General features: G+C 40.6%; 1 protein-coding gene across 2 annotated transcripts in view; it reads left to right on the forward strand.

Annotated features, from left to right (window-relative positions):
- The window catches only part of TRIP11 (thyroid hormone receptor interactor 11), a 63,264-nt gene that overhangs the window by 12,054 nt on the left and 39,087 nt on the right, over positions 1 to 12,123 (forward strand). For both annotated transcript variants that reach the window (XM_037130232.2, XM_037130234.2), the window contains exons 4-7: positions 1,398 to 1,673; positions 5,310 to 5,378; positions 7,027 to 7,192; positions 8,988 to 9,350. In XM_037130232.2, coding sequence (XP_036986127.2) covers positions 1,398 to 1,673; positions 5,310 to 5,378; positions 7,027 to 7,192; positions 8,988 to 9,350 — 874 coding nt within the window. The remainder of the gene's footprint in view (positions 1 to 1,397; positions 1,674 to 5,309; positions 5,379 to 7,026; positions 7,193 to 8,987; positions 9,351 to 12,123) is intronic.

The raw sequence follows: 12,123 nt of genomic DNA on the forward strand, positions 1-12,123 counted from the left end.
TTTTACCAGAACAAAAGATAATACATTCACATGCTTTAGCAGGTGGTTAGTTCTGCTATTTTTGGATGTATTTGCTGTCCTCACGGTGATGTTCGTGTTCCCTAAAGATGCAGTTTGCCTCCTGTCATTTGTGGGAGGTGGATGAAATTTGTGTGCTACTGAAACCTCCATTAGAGAAGGAACTCGGACGTGAAAAGGTTGTTTGTTGTGGCGTTGGCAGAGTTGTGTTTGGGTTTTGTGTAGTTGCTTCACATTACACGAGTAGAAACACTGTATTACTGTCTGGCTTGTCTCTTCAGTATCCAAGTGTCCTTACTGGTGGCAGGGTGTCTTTTGGACCAGCTCAGATATTTTACAAAGCTCAATTTAGGTCTCTCTAGCTTACATCTCTGTTTTGTGTAAGAATACTTGAGGCATTGTGGTTAAATCCTGTGTTCATAACTTCTTTTGGACAATGACTTGTCAAAATGTGCCTGTGGTTTTAGAATGTTTATACTGTTCTCTCCCTGAGTAAAGTCAAATTTTCACTGGCTTCTCTTTGCTGAGGCTAAAGCCAAGGCCGGCCTCCCTCCCTCCCTTCCTTCCTTTTCTTATTTTATGTATTTATTAGAGGGAAAGGGAAGGAAAAGAGAGGAAGGGAAACATCGATATACGAGAGAAACATTGATTGGTTGCCTCTCACACACTCCCAACCAGGGACCCAGCTGCAACCCGGGCCTGTGCAGGCTGGTGCTCTACTCATGGAGCCACACCAGCCACAGCCAAGGCCTCTCCAGTGCATGATTTCCTTCTAAGACTCATCAGACTCATAAGCACAGCTCATTGAGTTATCTGAGAAGACTGGAAATCAAAGCCTCCTTCTCGCTGTGCAGTACAGATCACTGCAAAGTTACTCGTGATGCCTGTGCATTTTACTCCTCACAGCCGTAATCAGTTACGTAAGACTCTTCCAATAGATGTTTTCTCCAGATGTCAAGAAACTTTTCAGTGGGTAGGCTGACTCAGCTTTCACTTTCTCCTCATTTCAGGTTCGATAATCACAAACAGAACTCTGAGAAATTGCCCATCCTACCTGATACATAGAAGATAGTAAACCCATGTTTAATGAGAATTTCATTGCTTCAGTTACCATATGAGTGAAATTATCATATCCATACTATTTAAAACATTATCTATGCTTTAACTATGGTAATTCTGTTTGTTTTTTAAATAGAAATGTCATGGTTGGTATGTTATGTGATACAAGATTTGGATTCAGTTGAAAGAGTACCATTGGATACAGTTAGGATTGGATAATGTTGAGTAAATTATAACTTCATATTAATAAAACGTAGTATTAATAAAGTGTATGTATTTTTTAAAGTACTTTCTCTAAAATGTGGGTTGTTAATATATAGGTGGAAATTAGTCATCTTAAAGCAAGACAGAGTGCACTCCAGGATCAGCTGCAGAAGCTGCAGTCAGCTGCTCATTCCGCAAGTTCAGGAGCCGGCGGCGGGCCGGCAGCCATTGCCTCTTCGTTCAGCTATGGCGTCGGTCACCACGCTTCAGCCTTCCATGATGATGGCATGGACTTTGGTGACATAATTTCATCACAACAGGAAATAAACAGACTGTCAAATGAAATTTCCAGACTTGAATCTGAAGTTGGACATTGGAGACATATTGCTCAGGTAGTAAACTTTCCATGAATTTTTGGAAACTGAGTGAATGAAAGTGCTGTGCTGTGCATGGAGCTTTCGGTGTCAGGAAGAGCTCGGGGGTGGGAAATGGAGACCTGTGTTCCAGTTCTGCCAGTCACTTTCTAAGGGATTTTAATCAGGCCATCTTTCTCCCAGCCTCAGTTTCCCCTTCTGCACAGCATTTAGAATAAATCTTCAAAGTAAAAACGGACTTGCTGTGGTTGAACCAGCACCTTTTGCCCTGGAGTCCCAAGGCTTTGCTGGTGAAATCAGGGCTCCGAGACCCGTGATGCGAAATCACTCTCCCGGGTGTTGGCCGCGGTGCCTGTTTGCATTGGTTGTATGTGAAATGAAAAGCTGATCGTCAGTATTACAGATTTATTCGACTATTTTATGTTGTTTCTCACGCATTCAAAATTACATCCTTGCTATTTTATATATATTAGTAAGGTTGTCAACGGACATGAGATTCAAAATAAATTGGGATACTGTATGAATTTAATTTCATCAGTGTAGAGAAAAATAAAGTATAGAAGTAAAGATATTATTTTCTATCTTTTTGTAGCATAATGTAATTGTGGAAAGGAGAAATCTTCCTAATTAAAATGACCTCCTTGCTTCCCAAGTGGCTAGACATTTCTAATACCCAAAATAAATCAAGAGAGCCCCGGCCAGGTGGTGGCTCATTTGGTTGGAGCGTCGTCCTGTACACCCAAGGGTGTCAGGGCAGATCCCCAGGTTGAGTTTGATCCCCAGGTGGGGCACGTGCAGGAGGGGCCTGTCGGTGTTTCTCTCACATCGTTGTCTCTCTGTCTCTCTCCCTCTCTGAAATCAATGAAAAACATGTCCTCGGGTAAGGAAGATAAATAAAATCTAGAGGACGCTCTATTCATCTTATCTCTAAAAACCTAGTTGTTCTTAAACTTCGTATGGGTAAGACTGAGCTGGGGAACTCGATAACATTGTAGATTCCCTTTCCCCCCTGCAGAGATTAGGGTTTTGTAGCCTGTTTTGGATCACTGGAAACTACATTCAAACAAATAAATACCCTAGGTGACTCTGATGAGGAATACATCTTAAGAAACATTGCTTGGGGTAAGATTTTGTAAGGAAGAGATGGATTTTGTGGATTTTTTTGTATGTGTACCTTGAATGCCTACTATATCCCAGACAGGTACTGGGATATAAAGGTGAAAACATAAACGGAACCTTTCAGGAAACTTAATTTTCTAGCATGGCATAATAAAAGTTATAATTTATAAGGTATTTTCACATGTACTATTCCAGTATGTTATTCTATTTTTAAAATTAACATATTTTATTGATTATGCCATTACAGTTGTCCCACTTTTTCTCTCCTGTTTATTCCCCTCTGCTCTGTTTATTCCCCACCCCCTCTCACCAGGAGACCCTTGCTGTCACAACTTTGAATACTACTTTCCAGCTCTTCCTTTTCTGCAAGGTTTCTTTTGAGAAATTAGCTGATAGACTTATGGTAACTCCTTTGTAGGTAATGCTCTTCTTTTCTCTTGCTGCTCTTAAGATTCTTCCCTTATCTTCAATCTTGGCTAATGTAATTATGATGTGCCTCGGTGTATTCCTCCTTGGACCCAACTTCTTTGGGACTCTCTGAGCTTCCTGGACTTCCTGGAAGTCTATTTTCCTTGCCAGATTGGGGAAGTTCTCCTTCATTATGTTTTCAGATAAGTTTTCAGTTTCTTGCTCTTCCTGTTCTCCTTCTGGCACCCCTATAATTTGGATGTTAGGACATTTAAAGTTGTCCCAGAGTTTCCTAAACCTCTCCTCACTTTTTTGAATTCTTGCTTCTTCATTCTGTTCTGATTAAATGTTTATTTCTTCCTTCTGGTCCAAATTGTTGATTTTAGTCCTGGTTTCCTTCCTTTCACTGTTGATTCCTGGTACATTTTTCTTTATTTCATTTTGCATAGCCTTCACTCCTTCCTCTATTTTGTGACCATACTCAACCATTTCTGTGAGCATCTGTGAGCAAAAGATTACCAATGTTTTGAACTCTGCATCTGATAGGTTGCCTATCTTTCATCACTCAGTTGTATTTTTTCTGGAGCTTTGATGTGTCCTTTCATTTGGGCCATATTTTTTTTTGTTTTGGTGTACCTGTTACCAGTAAGGGGGGGAGCCTTAGGTATTTTCCAGGTGGGGGCAACCCACATGGATGCATTGTGGCACTGTATGTGGGGGAGGGGTCCAAGAGGGAACACTGCTACTTGCTCAGCTCTCAGCCAGCTTTCAGTCACTTCCTCCCTTACCCCCAAGCAAATTGGGCTCTTCTGGTGCTGATTTCTGGGTAAGTGGGTTTGTGTATATTCTAGGACCCTGTGGGTTTCTCCAGTGAACTCTCCTGTGAGGCTGGGAGTTTCTCTTGCCGCCTCAACCTCCACAGGTTTTTATAGCAACGGGTTCTGAAGCTTTCTTTTCCTGCACTGGAACCCTGGATTGCGTGGTCTGTCTCACTTCCCAGTTGTTCCTCCTGGTTTATCCGCAGGCAAATGTGGGACCACACAGTCCGCCAGCCAGCGCCTTCCCATGATTCCTCTCCGCCCAGCTGCCCATCTCTGTCCCTGCTACTGGTCTAGATGAATGTTTCTTCTTTAACTCCTTAGTTGTCACACTTCCATACAGTTCAATTTTCTTGCAGTTCTGATTGGTTTTTGTTTTTAAATATGTTGTCCTTTTTGGTTGTGCAAGGAGGCAAAGTGTATCTACCTACCTCATATTACTCTTACTAGGTATATGAAGTATTTATTACTTCTGTTTTATATAGATGAGCAAATTAAAAGTTTAAGTAATACACCCATTTTCACAGTGGTCAACTTGTGATTCAAACACGTCTTCTGACCCCACATCCTATGTTCTTTCTGTCGTACTGTGTTCTTTCTTCCACCCAGAGAGCCGTTTGGGTTCCTAATCACACTGTTTAATAAATGTTGAGAGAGGTAAGCGAACAACATGCAGCTTTGAATGAGACGAGAAGAATCCAAAATTCTTTTATTTACTTGTCAAAGCAAAGATTCTATATTGGGGTGTAGAACTTCTTGGTAAAATCATTTTTTAAAGATTTTTACTGTTATTATTATTAATATTGGATAACTTTTCATTTTAGAAATTACCTTTTAGGAAGCTGCTTAGTTGTTACCAAATATGCATTTTCTTCAGTAAGTAAAATATTCTATGGTGCTTTCCTTCTTAGTTTGTTAAACTGTTAACATATTCTTGAATGGCATCTGTTTTGTTTTAAAGAGTTTAGAGTTTATTTATTTTTGGATAGAGGAAGAGAGGGAGAGAAACATTGGTTGGTTGGTTGCCTCTTGTACATGCCCTGACCAGGAATTGAACCAGCAAGTTCTTGCTTTGCAGAATGACCCCCAAACAACTGAGCCACACCAGTCAGGGCTTGAATGGGATTTTTTATTTATTGTTTATTAGTCACTATTGGACTAAGTTGCTTCAGAGGTTCTTGGCATTCTTTAATCGTAATTTGTCTGGGAAATGCCCTATTTTTGAAAAGTATTTTTTAATAAAGTTAGTCTGTGACTACATTTTTTATAAGAAGATCGATAAAATTTTCTAATTGTTTTTCTGATCTAGATTTCTAAAGCACAAGGACCGAATAGCTCTGATCAAAGTGAAATCTGCAAACTGCAAAATACCATCCAGGTGAGGCATTTGCTTATGAAAATTATAAGCGTAAATTAATAAAATCTCAGCTATAAAAGTAACTGGATTATGATATTCATTTCTTTTTACTATTTTGTATCTTATTCTTTATGACAGCTAAGGTATATAAATAAAATATATATCTCCAAAATAATTTGTCTTAAACATTTATTTATTAGGTAGTTTATATTCTGGTTCTATTTTCTCTTGTATTTCATAAAATGGTCTTTAATAAAATAATTCTAATTTGCTGAAGTTTCAGTGTTTAGGATTAAAGGATATTGACAAAATGCTGATGTTACACATTACAACTAATTATTTTCTCCTAATGCTGGAATTTTGCTAGTTTGTATCAGTTATTTCCTTCGAGAAAAATCTTTAATTACATATTCTCTTCATGGTAATGAATTGTTTTTAGTGTATGTAAAGTTTTTAGTTGTTTTTATTGTTACAGTACTAGTGTGGGTTCTGAGTCAGACCTGTGTTTGAATCCAGGCTCTATTTTTACAAGCTGTGCTTCTTTGGGCAACTTTTGTCTTATTCTTGTTAAAGGAGATGTCATCTTAATGCTGCCTTCGTAGGACTGTTTGAAGAGCAAACGTAAAGCTCCTTGCCAGGTGGTGGCACACAGGTGCATGGGATTAAAGAGGAACTTCACTTGTCTTCACAGAAAATGGAAGCTAATTTATAGATTAGGGTTCCTCATCACAAGCAATGAAAACCAGAGATGGCAAAGTGAACAAGAGGATTTATTGACTGGTGATTGATCAATTGATTGAAATTACCCAGGGTAGCTTGTTTACAGGATTGAAGGAAGATTGGAGCATTTGGGCCTCAGAAAAGACAGGAACGAGAACAGCAGCGAGGATTTGGGAAGTGGGACACAGTAGACTGTCTCCTGAGGATGCAGCTATCAAACTGCTTCTGGTTTAACCAGTTTCTCTCTTGGAGGGACTCAACCCAAGGTCTAGCTTCCTGTGAGAGAGCTGGGGCTTTCAACGTGGGCAGCAAGCCACCCTGGTTGACAGTTCGGGAGTCCCATCGAGATGGGGAAGGAGCAGTTGAGCGGGAGGATGGGGTAACAGGACAGCAGTGACACCCTGGCCAGAAGGTTGACACTGATACTGGTGGAATGTCATTAGCAGGAGTTGTTCATGGTCACACACTAGGAAAAAGTTTTTTTGGCCCTGGCTGGTGTAGTTCAGTGGATTGAGTATAGGCCGTGAAGCAAAGGGTTGCCAGTTTGATGCCCGGTCAAGGCACATGCCTAGGTTGCAGGCCAAGTCCCTCAAAAGGGACACTTGAGAGGCAACTGCGCATTGATGTTTCTCTCCTTCTCTTTCTCCCTCCCTTCCACTCTCTCTAAAAATAAATAAATCTTTTTTTTTTTAAAGATATTTTTGCTCACTTTTTCAGTTTTTTCCTTGCTGGTATTCCCCCATTAAAAATAGGGAAACTATTTTTAAGGCCCAAGAAAAGAAAGGGTGAAGTCTCAAATTGTCCAAATTTGGGGCTTGTGTTTAAATTCTTTTTAGCCTTAGCATATTTGGAGAGCTATTTTTAATAATATAGACTTTTGGACAAAAATGAAATAGCTTAGATAAATTCATTGATTATTAATGTGGTTAACTTTGTTTTTCTTTTTAAGGAACTTAAAAAGAGCCGAAGTCAGGAAATTGATGATCATCAAAATGAAATGTCATTTTTACAAAATGCACATCAACAGAAACTGACAGAAATAACTCGTCGGCATCGAGAAGAATTAAATGAATATGAAGAACGAATTGAAGAACTGGAAAACCTGTTACAACAAGGTTATGAATTTCATTGACTTAACTCACTCGGTGACATTTTAAGTGACGAACCTGGCACTGTATGGTCAGGGCACTGGTAGAAAGTTGGGCAGAGCTCTAAAGACTGAGTAACTGGCCAGGCCTGCCCCCGCCACAGAAAGGTGCGGCGGCGCCGCACAGTCACGGTTCTGCCGACACGGGAGGCCCCTCTGCCCCTGTGGTGAAACGTCGCAGTGCAGAGACCGCGTGTGCGTTCGATGCAGTGCCACTTCCTTCCAAACTCAGATACGTGTTAGTGTTCGATTCAGATAGCTTTCCCCAACTGTTCACTTTTAGATGCTTTGCTACTTATATGTAGTTATTTAACTTCTTCTAGACTTAATTTTTTAGAGCATTTTTAATTTTACAACAAAATTACGAAGGACGGGATTTCCCTTCTGTCCCCTTCTGCTCCCATCCCCCACCTGCATGTCCTCTCCCACCATCAACGTCACTCGTCAGAGGGGTCCTTTTTTCTTTTTGAAACCAAGGATGAAACTATATTGACGCATCATAATCACCCAAAGTCCAGGGTTTATTTTAGTTCATTCTCGGTGTTGTCCATTCTGTGGATTTGGGCAAATGTGTGGTGGCACGCATCTGTCATCATTGTGTCACACGGGATGTTTTCATTTCCCGGCAGTGCTCTGTGCTCCACGTGTTCATCCCCTCTTTATCCCCATGCAGCGGATCTTTCTTTTTTTTTTTTTTAAGATTTTATTTATTTACCTTTTTGGGGAGAGTAGAAGGGAGGGAAAAAAAGAGGGAGAGAAGCATCAGTGTGCAAGAGAAACATTGATCAGTTGCCTCTCGCATGCTTCTCACTGGACACCCAGCCTACAACCCAGGCATGTGCCCTGACTAGGAATTGAACCAGTAACCCTTTGGTTTGTACGTGGGTGCTCAACCCACTGAGCCACACCAGTGAGAGCCGCAACTGATTTCTTAAAAAATATTTTATTTATTTATATATTTTTTAGAGAGAGGGGAAGGGAAGGAGAAAGAGTGGGAGAGAAAACATCAATGTGTGGTTGCCTCTCATGTGTCCCCTACTGGGGCCCTGGCCTGCAACCCAGGCATGTGCCCTGACTGGGGATCGAACCAGTGACCCTTTGCTTCACAGGCCCGTGCTCAATCCACTGAGCTACACCAGCCAGGGCTGCAACTGATTTTTTTATTGCTGCTGTAGTTTTGCTTATTCCAGAATTGTCATAGTTGGAATGATACAGTATGTACCCTTTGCAGATTGGCTTATTTCACATGCCTTTAAATTTCCTCCTCATTTTTTCATGGCTTGATAACTCATTTCTTCCTAGTCCTGAAAAATATTCTATTGTCTGGATATATTTCAATTTATTAATTCATTCACCTACTGAAGGGCACTTTGATTGCTTCCAGGTTTGGGCAACTGCGAATAAAGCTTCTATAAGCATCCTTGTTGGGGTTTCTGTGTGTATATAAGCTTTCAGCTCCTTTGGGTAAATACAAAGGAGCATGGTTGCTGGATCACGTGATGAGCGTATGTTTAGTTTCGTAGGAAATCACCAAGCTGCCCCCCGTAGCAGTGGACCATTTTGCACTCCCACAAGCAATGGGTCAGAGCCCCTGTGACTCCACACCCTCACAAGCATTTGTTGGTGTCATTGTTCTGGGGTTTTACCGTCCAATAGGAGTATAGTATTACAGAATTGTTTCAACTTTTCTAGCCTTCCAAAATCTGAAGTCTGTGTTGTATAATAAGCTACTTAACCCTTGGTACATTTGTTTATGGTTCTAGGTGGCTCAGGAACTGTGGTAACTGATCACTCTAAAACCCATGAGATGCAAAGAACTATTCACGTTCTACAAACTGAAAAAGTAGAGTCTACAAAAAAAATAGAAGAACTTGAAGATACAATACAAGACATACGTAAAAAACTATCTTCTTCTGAAAATGACAGGGAAGTTTTGAGGAAGGAACAAGAACGACTAAATGTGGAAAACAGACAAATAATTAAAGAATGTGAAAGTTTGAAACTGGAATGTAGTAAGTTGCAATCTTACGCTATGAAGCAAAGTGATGATGTGAAGGAAAAGGAAAGAACTCTTCCACAGGATGCATCACTCGAAGAAGTATTCAGACCACAGCAAGCCTTGTCCGGTATAAAATGTTTGGAGTTCACTGCATACTAATTGTTTTAGAGACAACCTCTTTCTATACCTGGGTACTGTGTGGAAATGGAATATTCATGGAATTGACTGTGGAATTTGAACCGAATTGTTTGGTTTAGATTCAGTTCAGCCATAATAGATCACAAATAGGAATTTTCTACTAAAAAGGGTTAAGTATTGGTAGTCGTCTCTTAACCTCCTTTCCTCATTTTTTAAGCATTTACATGGAACTGATTGATTCAGGAGGCCATGCAAATTTCTGAGAAATGTTTGTATAGACATTTCTTGGGAGCAGAAATGGTTCCTTTTCTGGTTCTGTTCATCTCTGTAGAACCAAATATTTTCTATATGAGAATTCATGAGTGCCCAGACCCTCCAGGTAGGGAATCAGCCTACCTTCTTCCAAATTGTGTATTGTTTCGAAATGAATCTGAGCAAACCTGAGAATGATAAGAGCCATAGGTCTTCTGCCATTGTCCATGCTCTAGATATTTCGTTACCATACCAGTGCTCTACATTACAAACACAGGCAGTGACTGAGATCGGCTAAGCAGCAGTATGCACTCCTGCCGGGGAAACACAGTGGGAGCTCGTCAGTAGAAACGATGCATTGTATCCTCTTCTCACAGTGGAACTCTCACTCCACAAACTCCTTCATCCTTGCTCCAGAAGCCTCTAGCTCCTAAGTGCTCGTGAGCGTCCTACCCCATCTGTATTCCTGGCCTCGTAGTTTATCATGAGTTCCTGACCTGGATAGCCAGCCCCGTTTAAATTTAAGGCCAAGTAAGGTTCAAAGTAAAGTCTCCATGTTCCCACCCTCTTATTTTCCCTACTTTGGTAATTGGTAGCATTTACCAGTCTCCCAAAATAGGAAATTGGAAGTTACCCTTAGCGAGTCCTGTAGGTTCCGTTTCCTTAGCTTCTCTTGGGTTCCCTGGCATTTTGGTATTGAATCCCAGAGGGGCTCGAGGTGTCCTGGGAGCGGCCACGAAGGCAGAGGGAAGGCTGGGCAGTAGGGTTCTGCACTTCTTTCTTGTTGGGCCTCCAAGTCGCTCTGCTCTTTTCAATAAATGTATCTATTTATTTAACGTATTAGGTGATCTACATGAATCTACTGCCCTAGGCCTTCCCCTTTTTCTCCATTTCCACCGCTATGCCACTGAAGAACTTCAGCCAATCATTATGCCTTGTTAACTTTTATGGTCTGAACAAAGCAGGATAGCATAGTGGTTAAAAACATGATGGAGTTGGAATCCAGTTCTATCACTAACCAGCTGAACTTTTTTTTTTTTTTATAAGATTTTATTTATTTTTAGAGAGGGAAAGGGAGAGAGAGTAACATCAATGTGTGGTTGCCTCTGGCCTGCAACCCTGGCATATGTCCTGACTAGGAATGGAACCAGCGCCCCTTTGGTTTGCAGGCCGGTGCTCTGTCCACTGAGCCACACCAGCTAGGGCCTAAGTGGCTGACCTTGAGCAAGTTAATTAACATTTCTGTTTTGTTTTTTTCATCTATATGGTTGTGGTAATATTACCTTCTTCATAGTTGTGGTAGTAGTAATAAGGATTTTATGAGTTACTAGCTGCAAAGTTCTCTTTAGAACAGTGTCTAGACCATAGTAAGCATTATAAAAGTGTTAGCTATTCTTATTCTCTGTACTTCGTGATCCCTTTTCAAATTTTTTTCTTTCTGCAGCCAGAATGATTTTTCAGAAATGCAAAGCAGATTACTTTCCCGGCTTTAATACTTTGGGGCTCCCCGTGAACTTCAGGATAAAGTTTAAACTTTTAAATCAGTTATGTAATGTTACAATGCTTTGTTCCCTGTGTGCCTCCTCAGCTTCAATTCTCCCTTTCCTGACAGTCTCAAGTTGAGCCACTTTGAACTTCGTACACAGCTCCATAAGCTGGCAGTGCTGTCTCTCAGCTCTGTGCCTTTTGCATGTACTGCTTTCTCTGTGTAGAGTGTTTCTCTTTCACTGACTCTTTGCATATTGAGATTCGGTGCAGGCATTTTATTCCCTTGGAGGCCCCCAGAGCAGCTGCTTCCCTGGCCACACCAGCACCCTGACTTCCAGCCAGCCTGATTAGGAGTTTGCCCTCTCTGGTCCGTCGCAGCACCTCGTGCTCCTGTGTCACCCTGCGGTGCTGTCATGTGCTTGCTTGTCCTCCCTCTGGCTCCTCCAGGTTCTCCGTTCCATTGTCTAGCAGCTGACCTCATATTCAAGTTCAGTGTTTCCTGTGTAAACATTGAGTGAACTACTTCAGCTCAGCGCATGGTATTCTGTCTCCAGAATATATCTACAGAATATAAATAAAACCCGTTCTATTTATAGATATATTTGGAATACCATATTGAATGGTCTTCTTTTTGGTAGTCCTGTTTAAGTCACTTCAGAGAATTAATAGATTATTGTATTGTTGTATAAATATAGATTTGTGCTTTTGAGTATTTTTCCCCCCAGTCTTAGTCCTTATACTGTTTCCTTCTACACAAACTAATCAGCTCACTTTGAAACAGTTGTAATTGCTTTCATCAAGGCAATAACTCATGACTCAGTCAGAATACAATTATAATTCTGTCTTATATTGTGTCATAGAATTGGATTTTGACATAGTTTATAACTGGCATTTATATTATGATTTCCTAGAATAGTCAAAATACAAATGCAAAATAACAAAAATATGCTTCACCTAATAACACAGGGCTTACAAATTGTTCTTAAAATATATTTTAATTGGGCCTCATTTCTGAGTTTAAC

This window comes from Artibeus jamaicensis, unplaced genomic scaffold (genome assembly GCF_021234435.1).
Source record: "Artibeus jamaicensis isolate MK-2021 breed Jamaican fruit bat unplaced genomic scaffold, CSHL_Jam_final contig_444, whole genome shotgun sequence".
Classification (NCBI taxonomy): Eukaryota; Metazoa; Chordata; class Mammalia; order Chiroptera; family Phyllostomidae; genus Artibeus; species Artibeus jamaicensis.